Source organism: Bos indicus x Bos taurus, chromosome 12, assembly GCF_003369695.1.
Source record: "Bos indicus x Bos taurus breed Angus x Brahman F1 hybrid chromosome 12, Bos_hybrid_MaternalHap_v2.0, whole genome shotgun sequence".
NCBI lineage: Eukaryota > Metazoa > Chordata > Mammalia > Artiodactyla > Bovidae > Bos > Bos indicus x Bos taurus.
This window is the reverse complement of record NC_040087.1, coordinates 2,247,469-2,266,949: the sequence shown is the minus strand read 5'-3', so window position 1 is coordinate 2,266,949 and position 19,481 is coordinate 2,247,469. Positions and strand designations below refer to the sequence as shown.

At 37.8% G+C, this 19,481-nt stretch overlaps 1 protein-coding gene across 1 annotated transcript in view; it reads right to left on the bottom strand.

The window, feature by feature from the left end:
* The window catches only part of DIAPH3 (diaphanous related formin 3), a 563,088-nt gene that overhangs the window by 412,649 nt on the left and 130,958 nt on the right, over positions 1-19,481 (bottom strand). The window contains exon 5 of the mRNA XM_027557103.1: positions 17,359-17,489. Within this exon, the coding sequence (XP_027412904.1) occupies positions 17,359-17,489 (131 nt within the window). The remainder of the gene's footprint in view (positions 1-17,358; positions 17,490-19,481) is intronic.

Here is a 19,481-nt window from a genome sequence, read left to right as displayed (position 1 = left end):
CCCTCCGTGGCACCTCTCTGGCAGGGAGAGACAGGACTGCCTCTTCATGCTCTGCACGGAACTTCCACTGGCACCAACATGGGAGGTGGAGAGGAGAGTGAGCTTGTGACTACTGGACTGTGGAGACAGTTCTGACTCTTCGTGACGTCCTATGGCGCCCCCACAGTGGGGAGAGACGAGCTCCGCGTTCCTGCGGCCTGGGGCTCTGAGTCCAGGGCTCTAGCAGGCTCTGATGGAGGGCTGGGTGAGGCAAGGGTTGTCCTCTGTGGTCCTCAGAAGGCCTGCACCGGTTAGTATCATAGCTTTCTATCTTGCCGGCTGCCTTTTCATGGCCCTTTGGCTTAAGAGTAAACAGCAGCCTTTTATCGGAAGTCTGTCTGTGCTTACTGGTGTTTCTAGCTTGCTGACTTCTTTAGGTCCAAAGTTGGGGTAGAAGAGGCAAAAGAAAATCCAGAGAGCTCACCTTCATGTTATCTCTTGGGTCCCAAGATTCCTAGCCTATATGTCACTAGGGATTTATTTCACATACAATGTCTTATTCTTTTAGTTATGCCTAGTGGGAGGAATAGGTAAAAGTGTACCTACTCTGTCTTCTTAGAAACACAAGTCTGAAGCATCTACAGTTAACAAGTGAGAATACAAAGAAACTCTCAACCAAGGCACCTGAGAAAAGACAGTGAAGATGACCTAATAAATCCTAAGGAACACACCAGAAACTAACACAACATTGTAAAGCAACTATACTTCAATAAAAAATATTTTTAAAAAATACAAATCATGTGGAAAGAGAAAATAGATAAGAGGCAGGGATCAACTGCTCAAGTGAGCTCAAATAAAAACCGAAAAGAACCATTAAAAAGCTCAATTCAAGATCAGTTTATAAATAACTCTGAACAGTAAAACAGTGATTGCAGAAGAATTAAAAAAGAAAAAGGGTGATAAGAGTAGACAAAATAAACATAATAGGGGACAAAGATTTGATGGCAGAAATTTGAAGGAAAAACAATTAAAATAAGCTTTAGGACAAACATAAAAAAAAGGATGCTAAAGCAGCAGGTAAGATAACTACTGAACATGGCATGGGCTAGGAAAAAATCCTTAATCAAAGAAACTTTTATGCCTACAAACTTGCTATGGAAATATGCTAACATATGTGAAGTTTAAAAAGTAGATATGGTAATATGGTATTTTACCATATGGTAATATGATATTTTCTACTTTTTTTTTTCAAAAGTACATGTTCTTGTTCATATTTTGGAAATGAGTCATGTATGCAGAGCCACACAAACACATTGTTAATTATCTCCTACCCAATCAGCTCACTTACTTACCTACTGGCTTCCTCTTCATGTCTGAAATACAGGCTAACATCCATGGCAAAATGAACACTCCCTACATCCACACACTTCTGCTCCCACTAAGAATCAGTTGGATTTGTTTCCAAACCCATTTTTGCAAGCTGCACTTCTTATTATATAATCTAAATTACACAGACAACAAATCATTGGGAAGAGTTGCTGTTTCTATGAAAACTAAGTCTAATGCTTTGCAAACACTTTTTAAAAGATGACATTTAAAAAGTGCCATAGAAGTAGGTGTAGACACAAGTGTAAACTTACTGGGAGAGATCAAAGAGAAGTTTTCTTTAAGAGTAAGGACTGTATACTCAGGTTGCTCTGCAGAGCCCTCACAGTTCTGCTCCACAGACAACACCGCCACGAGGACAACGACACAGCTGTGGCTCGGGCAGGCAGCCCGTGTCCCCGCAAGAAGAGCTCTGGGCTCCACGCCTCATGTCCAGGAGCAAAATGCAGGCTGATGTTGTGAATCAAAAAAAACCCCACTAAGGGTATACATGAATCGTTCAGTTTATGGTTCCCTACTTTACCAACACTTTTAAATGAGCCCCACGGCACTAAACAAGGGCGCTTCCTTATCCACCCCCACTTCCACCCAGCAGTTACAGTGTCTTTGCACACAGGTGATGCTGTTCATTTCTCTTTCATTTTGCTTTCGTGTACTGTTTATTTTCCAGGCAAGAATTTATACTTTTTGCTGTAAGACACTATGTTTTACTTACCAAAAATAATAATTTTCCACTAATGCCTAGGGAAATACAAAATTATTTTGCTAAAAATCAATATAAGGAGTTCTTGAAAGAGGAAAAAATATATTACTGGCCACATGTAACAAAGAAACAAATTTCAGATCTTAAACTTAGAAGGTCAGTTTTAATACTTATAATATCCAGATCCAATTTATATTCCTCTGTCAGAGCACTATATCACCAATGCTGAATATAATTATAGCTTATTTTAAGCTTTCATTCTCACCCACTCTTAGCAAGGTGACTAAATATTAACACTTAAGATGAAGAGTTCTAGGGGAGAGTACAAGGCAATTAACATGCCCAGCAGGGCAAAACAAACACACCCACATCCCATTCAATAGTCTATCCACAAAATCTACACTATATTATACAGGCAGACAGGGAATTCAGGAACTAAATAATGCTCTGACTGTAAAACATACCAAACTTCAAAATACAAACAATTAATATGCATATTTTCTAGGAATTAACTTTTAAAGAAATTATGTACTTAAAACTATTCACCCCCCTCTAATATTAGATGAGATAATGAAGAAACAAAGTGAATAACCCATTCTCATAGTTATTTTAGCTACAATATATTAAAGGGGATAAAATGCTCAGAGAAAGTATTACAGATAAACTTAAAAGAAAAGCAGACTAACTGCAATGATGAAAAAATGAACCACCTTATACAAGAAACATGAGTTCTTTATCTTTAGATGAAACTGCAGGAAGAGAACTATGGATTTAAAATAATATATACCATTGGGTGAGCTTCCCAGGTGGTGCAGTGACAAAGAATCCACCCGCTAATGCAGGAGACATAAAAGACACTTCCATCTCTGGATCAGGAAGATCCCTTGGAGTAGGAAATGGCAACCCACTCTAGTAGTCTTCCCTGGAAAATCCTATGGACAGAGTAACTGGTGGGCTACAGCTCAGGGGGTCACAAAGAGTTGCACGTGACTGAGCGACTGAACACATACACACATACCACTATGCGCTCCATTCAAAACTTGTCAACCATTAAAAGAAACAGACTGCAGAAAATGAAATAGTTTAAAACTATCAGATAGTTTAAGTGTTAGTAAGTAAATTTCTTAGTATCAAACATATTTTTCTTTAGGAAAGCATTAACTAAATTATTCATTTCAAGTACAAACTAATTTGACAGCCAACATACATGGAAAGAAAAACTGTTACCACATTTCAGACCTTCCATTATTTGCTCCCATTCTAAATACTCACCACTACTGCTCAATACTTCTCCACTACATCAGATCAATTCATAAACTTAATTATTAAGTTCATAATCTGCCCTTGATTCTATCAAGGTCATTCCTAGCTTCACTCACAAGGCTCCCCTCTACAGAATTGCCTCTTCTGTAACAAATGGAATGATCTCATCTTTCAAGGATCAATTCAAGTTTCCTTCTTGGTTCAGTTCAGTTTAGTTCAGTCGCTCAGTCGTGTCCGACTCTTTGTGACCCCATGAATTGCAGCACGCCAGGCCTCCCTGTCCATCACCAACTCCTGGAGTTCACCCAAACTCATGTGCATCGAGTCAGTGATGCCATCGGTGATGCCATCCAGCTGTCTCATCCTCTGTCATCCCCTTATTCTTCTGCCCCCAATCCCTCCCAGTAGCATCCTTCTTGTTTGAACTCTGGCTAATTTAAGTTTCTCCATTGGCTCAAAGAAGCAACAGTTAGACCCAGACAAGGGACTGGTTCAAAACTGGGAAAGGAGTATGACAAGGCTGTATATTGTTATGCTTCTTATTTAACTTATATGCAGAGTACATCATGCAAAATGCTGGGCTAGAGGAATCATAAGCTGGAATCAAGATTGTCAGGAGAAGTATCAACAATCTCAGATATGCAGATGATATCACCCTAATGGCAGAAAGCGAAGAAGAACTAAAGAGCTTCTTGATAAAGGTGAAAGAGGACATCATGGCATCCTCATGATCATGAAGATCATGGCATCCAGTCCCATTACTTCATGGCAAATAGATGGGGAAAAAATGGATATAGTGACAGACTTTATTTTCTTGGGCTGCAAAATCACTGCAGACAGTGACTGCAGCCATGAAATTAAAAGATGCTTGTTCCTTAGAAGATTGGTATGACAAACCTAGACAGCATATTAAAAAGGAGAGACATCACGTTGCCAAGAAAGGTCTGTACAGTCAAAGCTATGGTTTTTTCAGTAGTCATGTTCAGATGTGAGAGTTGGACCATAAAGAAGTCTGAGCACTGAAGAACTGATGCTTTTGAACTGTGGTGTTGGAGAAGACTCCTGAGAGTCCCTTGGACTGCAAGGAGATCAAACCAGTCAATCCTTAAGGAGATCAGTCCTGAACATTCATTGGAAGGACAAATGCTAAGGCTGAAACTCCAATACTTTGGCAACCTAACATGAAGAGTCAACTCATTGGAAAAGACCCTGATGCTGAGAAAGGTTGAAGGCAGGAGGCGAAGGGGATGACAGATGAGATGGTTGGATGGCATCACAGACTATAGAGTCTGACCAGCTTCCACCTAAAAGTTTCACTGTGGGTCCCTTATTTTTTCTGGACTGATGACCTCTTTTGTTTCATTAACTTCTATTCTCTACATCCTTCCCCAGTATGCCTCTTGGTACTGTGGGACCTCACCCAGGTAGATTAATACACCCTCTGCTGTACTCTAGGGGCATGTTATCCATACCACATACCTAAGAACTTACTGAGATCACACCTGATGGTACCATTTACTCTTTAATGTTTGTTAAGACATTCCTCTCCAGACGGACTCTCAGCAGTGTGAGAACCAGGAGAAGCACCTGCAACTCTTCTAGCTTTGTGACAGGAAGGTCCACAGAAACACGCAAATACCTGCCCTCGATCCTGAAGAACGAGCAAGCCAGGCTCATGTCACTTCCTTTCACGCTTGAATTTCCCTATTCTTTCATTACTATGCAAGTTTATTTAACCTGCCTCTGATCTTCTCTTCTGAGCCCCATATTAAGGCTCTACAACAGTGGAACAGTTTACCCCCCACCTCGGAATTTCACAGCATGATAAAGGGAGCAGCCATATCTACACGTAAGAGTGCAAAGGCTCAAAACAAGTGCAACAGTAAAATTATATGAGTTTCGGATCTCTACAAGAGTGCTGTCCAACAGGGTAACCACAAGTAACAAGTGGATATTTAAATTTAAATTAATCAAAATTCAATGTTTCTTTTCTAAATTTTAACAAAATATTTTTCTTTTGTAATTATACATCTTTATAATTTTATAATTTTCTTTTATAAATTTTAACACACAAAGGATGTTTAACATATGAAAAGTATACCTGTTTCTTTCTGATGTACATTACCCTTTGTAATAAAAAAACTAGAAATATGCAGCAATATAAAACTGCATTTACTCTATATGGTTTTCTGAATCATGAAAATTGAAACTTCTTTCTCTTGCCTTTCTTTATGTACAATTACATATTTCTTTATGTACAGATATGTCAGGGAATACCAACACAAGGATCATCATACTTTAAATCCTTTACTTAATGCACACAGCAATATATTTTAACACATAGTAACAAGGCCAAAAAATTAGTCTCAGAACTAAACTATTTAATTTTCTTGTATGTAGGATACTAAGTAACTAGAAGCTTTAGTGCCTACAATACAATAATTTCCCACTAAAAATATTTATCTTTACCAAAGAAACCAAAGTATTCAGTAAATAACATCATACTGATAGCTGTTACAGATTTGAGACAGAAGGTTTACATTCTCTGAAAATGGAGACAGTTATCATTGGAAAGAAGTAATTTTCTTATATTTTGTCTCTAGATACATGAGAAATTGTTTCAGATTAATAGCAGTATTTTTCCCAAATTGTTATGGCATAGAACTTTTTGTAGTCTTCTAAACAGTAACCTGGAGAAGGCAATGGCACCCCACTCCAGTACTCTTGCCTGGAAAATCCCATGGATGGAGGAGCCTGGTGGGCTGCAGTCCATGGGGTCGTGAAGAGTCGGACAGGACTGAGCAACTTCACTTTCACTTTTCACTTTCATGCATTGGAGAAAGAAATGGCAACCCACTCCAGTGTTCTTGCCTGGAGAATCCCAGGGACAGGAAGCCTGGTGGGCTGCTGTCTATGGGGTCGCACAGAGTCAGACACGACTGAAGTGACTTAGCAAAGAGCAACCTGATTTTACAAATAATTAGTTTTCATTCATACATTATTCCTTTTATGCCTAAATATCAAATTACTCTATTTTAAAAGCAAAATTTGAGACTCTATGTTATACTGTAACTGACTTAATATTTGAATAGGATTTTTTAAATTAATCTTGGCAATTCAAACAGCAATTTATATTTTATTTTAAAAAGACTGGGAGACATATTTTAAAATACATTGGCAGCACTTTATAATTCTAGGACTTTTCAGCTCATGTATAAATTGAGCTATATATGCTCTATTCACCTTGTGCAGAAAATATGTATTTCTCTGTTAAAAGCAATTACTCTATTTTCAACGTACTCTACTTTTATTGTTAACCTTGCCTTCAAAGTCAAAGCTTTAAGTACAGGCAAAGTTAACTTCACAACCAAATAATTATAATACATTTTAATATATCAATAAGCCAAAATCAAGCTACAGTATGAATGACAATACACAAAGGAGAAAGTCTCCCAACCACGGGGGAACACTGAGTCTTCCAGAGAGGCTCTCAGAAAAATGACACCAGCTTTGGACGGGCTGTGAATGCACTGGGAAGTAATAGCTTGCCCTTCAAAAATATCAAGTTAGTATGCACCTGAAAACATTAATAGCTATTTTCTTCCAGGGCATTTTTCATTAATATTTCATTCATTTCAACCACTTCAGAAAGAACAGCAAAATGGCCTAAAATTAGAGGTCATTTTCAACAAATATTTCTTTAATAAGCAATATTATCATAAAAGTTATGAATCCTGAATGATCACTTACACATAAATAATAAAAGACATATCCTAACATATATGGCAGTACCTAAAGAGGTAAAGAATAGTAACATCCTACCTTTCACTTTGACTTCTTATTGGAAAACAACCTGGAAAAATTGCTTCTAAGAGGTAAAAGTATGCACATCTGTGAGGAAAATTCCGTTTAAAAGAAACATGCACCTCACTAATATGTTCAACCTACCAAAGAGGATGTTTCCATGACTTCCAGGATGTGCCGTATTGGTGATTCCCTCATCCTGACTACAGGCAGCCCCAGTAAAGCTACCACAGACCACAGCTACAGCACGGCCTGTCACCCCAGCCTCTCCCTTCCTTTCTGGCTCTGGACATTGCTATGAAGCCCACTCCCTTAGCCATATACTGCTAAGGCAGCAGTCCCTGTGTAGGCAGCCTCCCTTAGGTCAGGGTCCCCAGCCAGCACCAGCAGAAGGTAAGCAGTGGGAGAGCCAGCAAGGCTTCATCTGTCTTTACAGCCACTCCCCAGGGCTCGAGTTACCACCTGAGCTCAGGGCTCCCACTGACTCTGTATTACAGTGAGCTGTTTAATCTTCTCACTACATACCACAATATAATAATAATAGAAATAAACTGCACAACACATGTAATCATGTGAATCATGAATCATCCCCAAACCACTGCCTTCCCTCCATCCGTGGAAAAACTGTCTTCCATGACCAGTCCCTGGTGCCAAAAACGTTGAAGACCGCTGCCTTATATCACTCTTTGATTCTCTTTACATGAATATTCATTCATCCTTGGAGGTTTTAAAAAATACCCTTTAATCTTTCAGACTTTAATTCCTTATGTATTTTCACAGTCCTGAACATAACTTTGAGAACATAGCAACCATGTAATAAACATATCAAAGAAATGTTTGATATCTTTATGTATATATACAAAAACTCAGAAAAACCAAAGCATTTAAGCAGCACTATCTAGTAAAATACAACAGAAGCAGTACATACGTGTTGTCCAACATGGGAGTCATTAGCCACATGTGCCTCCTGAGCACTTGAAATGTTGCCTTTTTTCATTAAATTTTAAATAGCCATAAGATAGCTACTGTAGTGAACAGCATAGGAAAGAAAACACAGAGTCACCTGCATTGCATATCTTCCTGACGTAACTATGGAAGAGAAAGAGAGAAAAAGCAGGAAAAGGCAAGACAGGAAGACTACAAGAATGTACATCTCCAAGGAAAACGTTTACTTCTCTTGCCCATTTCAGAAATTATCACTGTGACTATCACTGTAAATCTGCACATATTGCTGATTTTTCTAAGGCTGGTTTTTTTCTTAAGAAACTTTATATTTCACGTCTTTAATTTAAAATTCTGAAACATCATGAGAATGAAAACAAACTAGAGCATGTTATTAATAAGAATATTATCCACCCTCCCTCACTTCTACAGGGGGAGAGGTCTTCTTCTATATTTCCCAGAAAACAACATTAAGGCTTACTTCTGGCCACTCCTTTCATCTCCTTATTAGAATATTCCCCAAGAAGAACTGATTTATCAACCTGATGAAGTACACAAAACACACACGCACAGGACTCTGGCCGGCAGCTTTCTGGTCTTTCTAGCTACGGCAACACGGTAAATGATTCAGTGGAAAGAAGTTAAGAAGTACATTTCACCTTCAAGTCCCAGTTTTGTTTTTCACTCTATTTTCCAGCAGTACAGCTGATTTTGTTCCTTGCTCTTTTTCTGTATCTATTTTTTTTAACATAGTTCAGAAAACAAAAGTAAAAATGAAGTGTAATTAGTATTGCCGTAAAACCCAGTATTTTGCACATGTCAAAGAGGACAGCAGCTGCATTACAGGAAATTGAATAAATGGTAAAAGGTCTCTTTTTTGTGGGATTTAGGGATGAGTCATAAAGAAGGTTCTTGAGAGGCCAAACAAAAGAAAGATACTAAAAAAGGACTAAAGTAAATGCAGGACCTGAGAGAATGAAAAAAATTTTGACAGGAAAGCCTGCCTCAAACTTCATTTGCTCTGGGGCCAACATAAAGCCCTGGAAACCCAACATCTCCTTTGTGGGAGCTGAGCAGAGCGAATGAGACAAGAATTACAGCCTCAAGCCACCATCAAGCCTGAGACACACAAGGCTCTCAGAAGGCCACACCTTCAGTAGGAAAGAGACCAGCAATAGACAATCCAATAAAGAGGGACATCAAGGCAAATGTCTTCTGATAATTCATAACCCAACCTTGCATATGTATGTGGAGGGAAAAAGAAATCAATTTATTTTAAGGCAGCCCTCGGTCACTATGCACTCAGTAATAGAAAAACAAAAATTTCATTAGACTAATCATTTAGATTAATTCAAAATATCTTCAAAATAAATCTCAAAGAAGAAGCTCCAAGGACTAGGAGGACACATTCTAAACTTAAAAACACACAGACAATCGAGAAACAAGTAAAGCAGGAAAAAAAAAACCTCCAGGAGTAGGCCTAGGAAACCTTTATTTGCTGGAATTACAGTCAAAGAATATAAAATATGTAATATATTTAGAGAAATAATAAATAGGACAAAAGTAACAAAGCAAAAATTATGAATAAAGATACAGTTTACAGTTCAGTTCAGCTGCGCAGTCATGTCCGATTCTTTGTGACCCCCATGGACTGCAGCATGCCAGGCCTCCCTGTCCATCACCAACTCCCAGAGTTCACTCAAACTCATGTCCATTGAGTCGGAGAGGCCATCCAACCATCTATCTCATCCTCTGTCGTCACCTTTTCCACCCTCCTTCAATCTTTCCCAGCATCAGGGTCTTTTCCAATGAGTCAGTTATTCGCATCAGGTGGCCAAAGTATTAGGCATTTTAGCTTCAGTATCAGTCCTTCCAGTGAATATTCAGGACTGATCTCCTTTAGAAAGGACTGGTTGGATCTCCTTGCAGTCCAAAGGATTCTCAAGAGTCTTCTCCAACATCACAGTTCAAAAGCAACAATTCTTCGGCACTTAGCTTTCTTTACAGTCTAACTCTCACATCCATAGATGACTACTGGAAAAACCATAGCTTTGACTAGACGGACCTTTGTTGGCCAAGTGAAGTCTCTGCTTTTTAATATGCTGTCTAGGTTGGTCATTGCTTTTCTTCCAAGGAGCAAGCGTCTAGGGATGAAATTATAATGGAGTGGAAATTTAATATACAACATACAAATTAAACAGCAGATTAGACAATGGAAAAGAAAATAATTAGGAAACTAGAATATATTAACAGTACAGAGAAACAAACAGACAAAACTTCAAAGAGGTTAGGAAATAACACTACATGGAGTAAGAACGTAGAAAACATACAAAATGGGGAGGGCAGTCAATACTCAAAGAGTCAATGACTGATATTTTCACAGAATTTATTAAAGACACCATTCAACCCAGGAAACCCAAAAAAATCCCTAGTAAAAATAAAGAAGAAAAAAATCCACCTTGACACACAGGACAAACTAGAGAACATCAAAAACAAGATATAATAAAGCCAGAGAGAAAAGGCAGATTACCTAGAACAGAACGAGTTTTAGAGAAAGAACCTGCCTCTCAAAAAAGCAATGTAACAAAGAAGAAAAACGGTATCAATATCCTCAATTGACTAAGAAAAGATCAAATAATTTCATGCCCTTAGGAAAACTATTGTTCAAACAAGTAAAGGCAAAGAAATTCACTTTCAAACAAAAGAGAGCTTTACCACTGAAGTACTCTCACTAGGGAAATATAATGATATATTTGAAACAAAAATAAAGTTAGAAAAAAAGAATGATGAACCAAAACCAAATAATAAGTATGTGTATATAAACACATATAAATATTTATCTGCAGCATATATTAGTGGTGCGTGTGTGCATGCTACATCTCTTCAGTTGTGTACAACTCTGTGGGATCCCTCGGACTGTATCCCGCTAGGCTCCTCTGCCTGTAGGATTCTCCAGGCAAGAATACTGGAGTGGGTTGCCATGCCCTCATCCAGGGGATGTTCCAGAAGCAGGGATCGAACCCGTGTCTCTTGCACTGGCAGGCAGGTTCTTTACCAGTAGCATCACCTGGGAAGTATCTCAGTAGAAAAGACAGCTAATTTACAATATGAAAAAAGAAAAAATTAAAACATCACACAGAACTAGCATACAAATTAAGAGAAGATGATTGGTGTTGATGTATTTTAGGTTCAGAAGAAAAGATATTGCTTTCTTCTGTTCCTTAAAGTACATGCAAGCAGTTTCCTTTCTAAGTATGTGGATGTTAAACTTCTCTTCTATTTAAGATCAAAAAGAAAGTCTTCCAAATTAGTAAAAGAAGAAAAATAAAACGAGAAATTTTAAATCTATTAAAAGAATCTGAGCAAGAAGAAGAAAAAAAATACAGAGAAGAATAGGGGAATTACGAACAGAAGGAGGAAGAAGAGGACCACGGAAAAAGCAGCATAAGCTGAAATTCTGAAGGGAAACATCATATAAATTCCAATATATTTCTAAACTGATATGAATTACAAAGTCAACACAGGATTATCAGACAAGATTTTTTTTTAAAAAGTATTCATATACTACTTAAAGGAATGCTTTAAATAGGAATAGTAAAGGAAAGATTATACCCATTTGAAATCAGAGTTCCAAAGAACAGCAAGGAGAGATAAGAAAGCCTTCCTCAGCTATCAGTGAAAGAAACACAGGAAAACAACAGACTGGGGAAGACCAGAGATTTCTTCAAGGAAATCAGAGATACCAAGGGAACTTTCCATGCAAAGATGGGCTCGATAAAGGACAGAAATGGTATGGACCTGACAGAAGCAGAAGATATTAAGAAGAGGTGGCAAGAATACACAGAAGAACTATACAAAAAAGATCTTTATGACCCAGATAATCATGGTGTGATCACTCACCTAGAGCCGGAAATCCTGGAATGAGAAGCCAAGTGGGCCTTAGGAAGCATCATTACAAACAAAGCTAGTGGATATGAAATTCTAGTTGAGCTGTTTCAAATCCTAAAAGATAATGCTGTGAAAGTGCTGCACTCAATGCCAGCAAACTAGGAAAATTCAGCAATGGCCACAGGACTGGGAAAGGTCAGTTTTCATTCCAATCCCAAAGAAAGGCAATGCCAGAGAATGCTCAAACTACTGCACAATTGCACTCATCTCACACTCGTAAAGTAATGTTCAAAGTTCTCCAAGCCAGGCTTCAACAATGTGAACCATGAACTTCCAGAAGTTCAAGCTGGATTTAGAAAAGGCAGACGAATCAAAGATGAAATTGCCAGCATCCACTGGATCATCAAAAAAGCAACAGAGTTCCAGAAAAACATCTACTTCTGCTTTACTGACTATGCCAACGCCTTTGACTGTGTGGATCACAACATACTGTGGAAAATTCTTCAAGAGATGGGACTACCAGACCACCTGATCTGTCTCCTCAGAAATGTGCATGCAGGTCAAGAACCAACAGTTAGAACTGGACTGGTTCTAACAGACTAGAACAGGCTGGTTCCAAATCCGGAAAGGAGTATTGTCAAGGCTGTATATTGTCACCCTGCTTATTTAATTTATATGCAGAGTACATCATGAGAAAAACTGGGCTGGATGAAGCACAAGCTGGAATTAAGATTGCTGGGAGAAAAATGTCAATAACCTCAGATATGCCGATGATACCACCCTTATAGCATAAAGTGAAGAACTAGAGAGCCTCTTGCTGAAAGTGAAAGAGGAGAGTGAAAAAGTTGGCTTAAAGCTCAACATTCAGAAAACTAAGGTCAAGGCATCTGGTCCCAACACTTCATGGCAAATAGATGGGGAAACACTAGAAACAGTGACAGACTTTATTTGGGGAGGCTCCAAAATCAATGCAGATGCTGGCTGCAGCCATGAAATAAAAGATGCTTGCTCTTTGGAAGAAAACTTATGACCAACCTAGACAGCATATTAAAAAGCAGAGACATTACTTTGCCAACAAAGGTCCATCTAATTAAAGCTATGGTTTTTCCAGCAGTTATGTATGGATGTGAGAGTTGGACTATAAAGAAAGCTGAGCACCAAAGAATTGATGCTTTTGAACTGTGGTGTTGGGAAGACCTGGTCTGAAGGAGATCCAACCAATCCATCCTAAAGGAGAGCAGTCCTGCGTGTTCATTGGAAGGACTGAAACTCCAATACTTTGGCCACCTGACGCGAAGAGCTGAGTCATTGGAAAAGGCCCTGAAGGTGGGAAAGACTGAAGGTGGGAGAAGGGGATGACCGAGGATGAGACGATTGGATGGCATCACCGACTCAATGGACATGGGTTTGGGTAGACTCTGGGAGTTGGCAATGGACAGGGAGGCCTGGTGTGCTGTGGTCCACAGGGTCACAAAGAGTCAGACACGATAGAGCAACTGAACTGAACTGATAGCATTTAAAATATAAGAAAAAGGTATGAAAAATGCTTGTTATGAAATGTGAGTAGCTGTACACAACAGCTATAAATACATAAAAACTGAGAGGAAAATGAAAGTCTTCAAAGAAAACACAGAAGATGATGCCATTTAAGTACTTAATTTTAGATCATTTTAGATCAAAAGATCTAAAAACCAAGAAGAATATCAGGGATACATACATGATTATCTACAATGCAAAGAAAGAAATGATAAATCCAAAATTCAAGTGATCTGAATTGAGGAGGGGGGCATGGAAGCTTCAAAGTCATAGGCAACATTCTGCAGGTTAGCCTCATCAGTAGCCTCATCAGTGAAAAGTGGGTATTTGTGTCACTGTAGCCTTTCTAATGTTAAACATTTTATACAAATAATTTTTATAATAAGTCAAGCTATCAGTAACTTCAAATTTGGGTCTTGACTTCTTTTCTTCAGATCAGGCTGACAAGAAGGAATATAGTGATCTCATCACTCACCACAAGCTCTTCCATCTCTGTTCTCACACATGCGGCGCACGGCACAAAACATTCAGCAATTCCAAAAGTAAGTTCTCCTACCAGTTTTGTGTTTTCAAGCCCAGAAATGCAGAAAACCTACATTCCAAACATACTGATTAAATGGAATAATGACACACACAGACTGCTTACCTGCTTTTCAGTAAACATGTGCTTACTCAGTCATCTGACTCTTTGCAACCCCATGGACTGCAGCCCGCCAGACTCCTCTGTCCATGGGATTCTCCAGGCAAGAACACTGGAGTGGGTTGCCATGCCCTCCTCCAGGGGATCTTCCCAACCCAGGGATCAAACCAGGTCTCCCTCATTGCTGGCAGATTCTTTACCAGCTGAGCTACCAACTTACATCTTATGAAAAATTTTCCTAAAGTGATTTTCTCAAAGTTTCAGTTATTAACTTAATCAAACCTAGTTCCAAAATCTTGTTACAAATCTTCTAACCAAATGGTATCTTGTAAAATAGTAACAGTAAACTTCAAAATGTACACATTAACTGTGAATAAAAGAAACTAATGCCTAAAAGTCACAAAACACAAAGATCCAAGAAGACTGCTGTTCCTGAGACAGAAGTCTTTTTCTTGACAGCCACGTCAAACTGGGCAAATGAAGATGCATTCTATAATTTGCTACTTGCAAAGATGAGTACGGACTAAAATGCACATCAATCATAATGATACTAGTATCTACTTTTTACATCTTTACATCCATATATTTGAAAGTGTAAAGATAGTTGTTGACTCATCTTTTAGTGGACATCAACTAAAACGTTACAAAGGAACTGTCTTTAAGCTCAAAATTGTACTTAAGAATGTTGAATAATCAATAAAACTTCAAACAGAAGAACTATGTGATCTTCAAATCAACTCTTCATAAAACAAAGCAAATAATTTGGTATTTTAAACACTAGTTTACACTTAATTCCCTATCCAGATAGTCAAAGGATAACATATTTCATAATCACTAGGCAGAGTTTCAGAGGTTGATGAATGGCTCTAAAATATTGCATATCAGGGATGGGGCGCCAGGGTGGGGCGGGGGGTTTGCTCCTAATTTTTCCTTGATTTTTGATTTAAATAAATCTTGATCCAAAACCATTATTAATCAGTTCACTTGCTTACTTTACTTTTCAACTGTATTCACAGACATTAAAAAATTTAACTCTGATTTTCTCAGTAATACTACAGATCTAATAATAATCTCAAAAGCTTACAAAAAGTTAGAATTCCTTCTCTCTTGAAATTTAATCACATAATGTATTAAAAAGAAAATATGAAAAATTGATTTTATCGGCTAACTGCATCATAACTGCAAAGTCCAAAGATTTGATCAGAGACACAGATTCACATTGCACATGTTCAGCTCAGTTTCTCCTCTCATTGGAGCACTGGGCACAGAAATGTTCCTGAGTACCTCAGTTTCCTTCTACATGAAGCACCATGATTTCAGAAACATTTCCCTAATAATATGGTTTTCTATTCTTTCCAGTCAAAAATACTATTTCATAGGAAACAAATACTTGTGACTTCCTGATAATATATTCTAGAACTGGCCAGTCTCAAGGAAATAATTCCACAAACTTTTATTTTTGAAACAAGATTCAAATGAAACATACAGCATCATCTCCCAGTACCTTTAGGTAGAATCACAGGAAATACTAAATCCATTGTAATATGCTTGAATTCACACAGACAGTCCTCTCACAGCTTTTTTCTCTAACATGTTCAAATACTCAAAATAAGAAGATGAGGTAATGGCAGAGTCTACTTCTAATTACATTGAAATTCTGTGATTATCTCCAGTGTCAGGTGGCTGGAGATAAACTGAAAATGAGTATAGTTCCTCAGTTGACCCCAACATATCCTTTTCCTACATTTAAACTCTACAGGAACAGGGCCTGGACCTACTCTGCTGTTTATTCAAGCCACACATCTAAGATGGTACTTAGAAAACAGCAGGTGCTCATCAACATTTTTTAAATGAAAACATTTAACAGTACAGATTAAACTGGAAACCAGAACTCTTCATATATGACTACACCTGTCAAATAAATATTAAGACATGAAGTCCCTGGTCTCACGCCCACCATTAATTTACACCCTAGCTGCTGCTGCTGCTGCTAAGTCGCTTCAGTCATGTCCGACCCTGTGTGACCCCATAGAGGGCAGCCCCCCAGGCTCCTCTGTCCACAGGACTCCCCAGGCAAGAGTACTGGAGTGGGTTGCCATTTCCTTCTCCTTATACCCTAGAGAATAGACTAAAATGGTAAAATATGGAAAAATAAAGATAAAGTTGAAATAATAGAGATTCTTTGCTCACTCTTCATACTCCTTAGTTAAACCTCACTCTCATGTCTCTCAGCAGGTAGGGTCTTTTTATTTTAAAAATTATACTGTCAAGGATTTTTATCTTACTGTAGCCAAAATTAAGAAATATCCAGAATATCAGAATATCAAAAAAATTATTTTACATATCATTAACCTCCAAATATAGTTTGTCATTCTGGCCCTCTGGCCCTTTATCTACATTTTATACACACATACACATATATATGCATATAGAGAGAAGACTAGAATATATTTTTATATATATATATATATTTACATAGAAATAAGCATTCATTTATTATACAAATAAGAAATCAAAACTAACCTACCTTCAACTCTTACAGCTTGGAAATTCTATGACTGCTCATTTTATAACAACCCCTATTTAAAATTTTTCAAGACTATGCTGGGCTAAAAAGTCTAAAAACTGGTTTATCAAGGAACCTACTGTAGTATGGCTAGATACAGGGCACCTAGTGAAATCTGGATTTCTGAAAATAACAAATAATTTCTTAGTGTAAGTATGTCTAAAATCCAGATTTTGCCAGGCATCCTATATATTTATTTGCTAAACTTCACAACACTAACCTATGGGCTCCTATAAAGATACCCCTTCCAATAAAAGAAAAAAACCAGTTATTGGCATTTCTTGCTATGTCAAACAGGAATGAGCCAGTATATACACAATGCCAAAATTCAGAGTGAAACTCAACCACATTAAATCAATAGTTTCTGATCATGATTAATTCTCTTTTGAAAAATAGCTTAAGTTTTTTAAAATTCTAAGGGAAAAAAGGCATGATTTTTTTAAAGCTATATATTACTCAGTAATAAACACAATAAGTATATTGAGACTATATTTCCACACGCATATAAATATTATGTATTCAATTGTTGCCTTGAAAAATTGTTGAGATAGACCAGCTATTTATTCACAGGCACCATGAAGTATAAAAGTGACAAATCATAGCATCTGTTTAATTCAGTAACATGCCCTCATGTTCAGATAGACAAATTACCTCACAGGATTACTTGTCAAAGACACGCGGAGGGACTCCAGGTACGTGAAGAGTCTCTCATCCGCAGACCCCATCTTCAGTTCATAGATGAATTCCTGAGGTGAGATCTGTCGATTACTCTTAAGACTTCCCTGAAAAATAAGTTAAAAAAACTGAATTCATGCTGTGTGAAGATTATTAAAATAGTTACAACTGCATTAATCGCACCTTTCACATTAACAGCAATATTTCGAGAGAATGATTTCCTTACTTCTGCCCATAAATCTATAAATTCATAATCCATGGTATCCATGAAACATAGCAACATATCATCAACAGGTTTTCAAATTATAAAATAATGGCCTTGTCAAATCCAGACTATCACAGAAAACGAAGGAAATATCCAAAAATATACCAATGTGTTTTAGGAACATGCAAAATAAAACCAAACCTCAATATAAGAATAACTCCATTAAAATAAATATTCTAAGCAATACAGAAAAAGTTGTAAATCATTAAGCACCTAGTTCAAGGCATTACAGACACAGAGATTATCAATACCTAAGTCTGGAAGGAGAAACCCAAGCAAAAAAAAAAACAGTACTTTTCAGTGCAGTCTAATTCCTCTAGTGCTAATTCACGTCTAACTCTGCAACCCCATGGACTCCTCCCACCAGTCTCCTCTGTCCATGGAAATCTCCAGGCAAGAACACTGGACTGAGTAGCCATTCCCTTCTCCAGGGGATTCTTCCTGACCCAGGAATCAAACCTGGATCTCCTGCATTGCAGGCAGATTCTTTACCATCTGAGCCACAAGGGAAGCTCCTAATTTCTCTAACATGACACCAAAGGCTCAAAGGAAGAAGAGCCAACTTGGCAGAGAGAAAAGGGAAGAAGCAAAGGGAAAAGTAAAGAAGAGTTAAGGAGGCAAAAACTTAGTCAAGAATACCTTTCAGACAAAAATATAACACATGAGCACACCCCCAAAAAATATACGAAAGCACATACAATTGAAAATGAGAGGCCAGGTCGTAGAGCAGTAGAGCACGACTCCACAAACAGCTCATCACACCAGCAGCAGTATGAAACTCAGATGAGAAGAGCTGGTGTTCACTCATTATTCAACACACGTTAATTCCCTAGTAAGTGCCAGTCAATGTCCTAAGTGCTGAAAAAAGACCAGTGAACAAGAGACAAAAATCGCTACCTGCACAGAACTTTACTCTCCACAGGGAAGGGTAAAGAAAGACAGACAGTAACTGAAAAGTAATTATAATACATCCAAATGTAGATAGTGTTAAGTGCTACAGAGGAAAAAAAAAGTAATAGGAGGAATAAGCAGCATAGGAAGTGGGGTGAATTTCAAACAGGGTGGTCAAAGAAGTCTCCCAGAGAAGACTCTTAAGGACTCAAACTTGAATGTTAGAATCAAAGTCTGAAGGATGTGAGAGCTTGAACCTTGTAGAAGTCTGGAAAGAGATCTGTGATGGAGAGGACTGTAGGCCTTATAGGCCACCAAAGAACTTGGACTTCCACTCTGAGATCCGAAGCATCAGAAGCAGAAAGACCTGTTGAACAGGTGTACGTGTATGGTCCAGATGGACCACATGAGAATGTCCATCTAACAGATGGACGTCTAAACATGAGGATGTCCAACCAACAATAAACTTCAGAATTCTATTTAAATTACAGATTATAAATCCAAGGGGAAGGAAAGGATCTGTACATGTCCAAAAGTAGATTCGTTGGGATGGTAGGAAATTAGATGTATTTTTCCCATTTCTTTTTCATTTTTTGGCTACACTGTTGCACAAGGAAACATTCCCATAAAGCAAAACAAATTAGCCCTGGTAAACAGGTGATTTTCATAGTCAGCAAGTCCTAATTTACTAAAGAAAATTTCAGGGCAAAATCTCAAAGAACAAATGATAAAATAAAAATGAAATGGTGAGAAAACTGAAAATATCAGATTTTTAAATTAGTGACTATGCTATCTCTCATTAAAAAGAGAATATATTCAACTTGTACCAGTATATCATTTATCCATCTCTTTGCTTTAAATTATGAATCTGCTTCTTATTCAACACAGAAAATTTGGAAAACAGAAAAACAAAGAAAAAGTGTCTAAAAATAACTATTAGTTT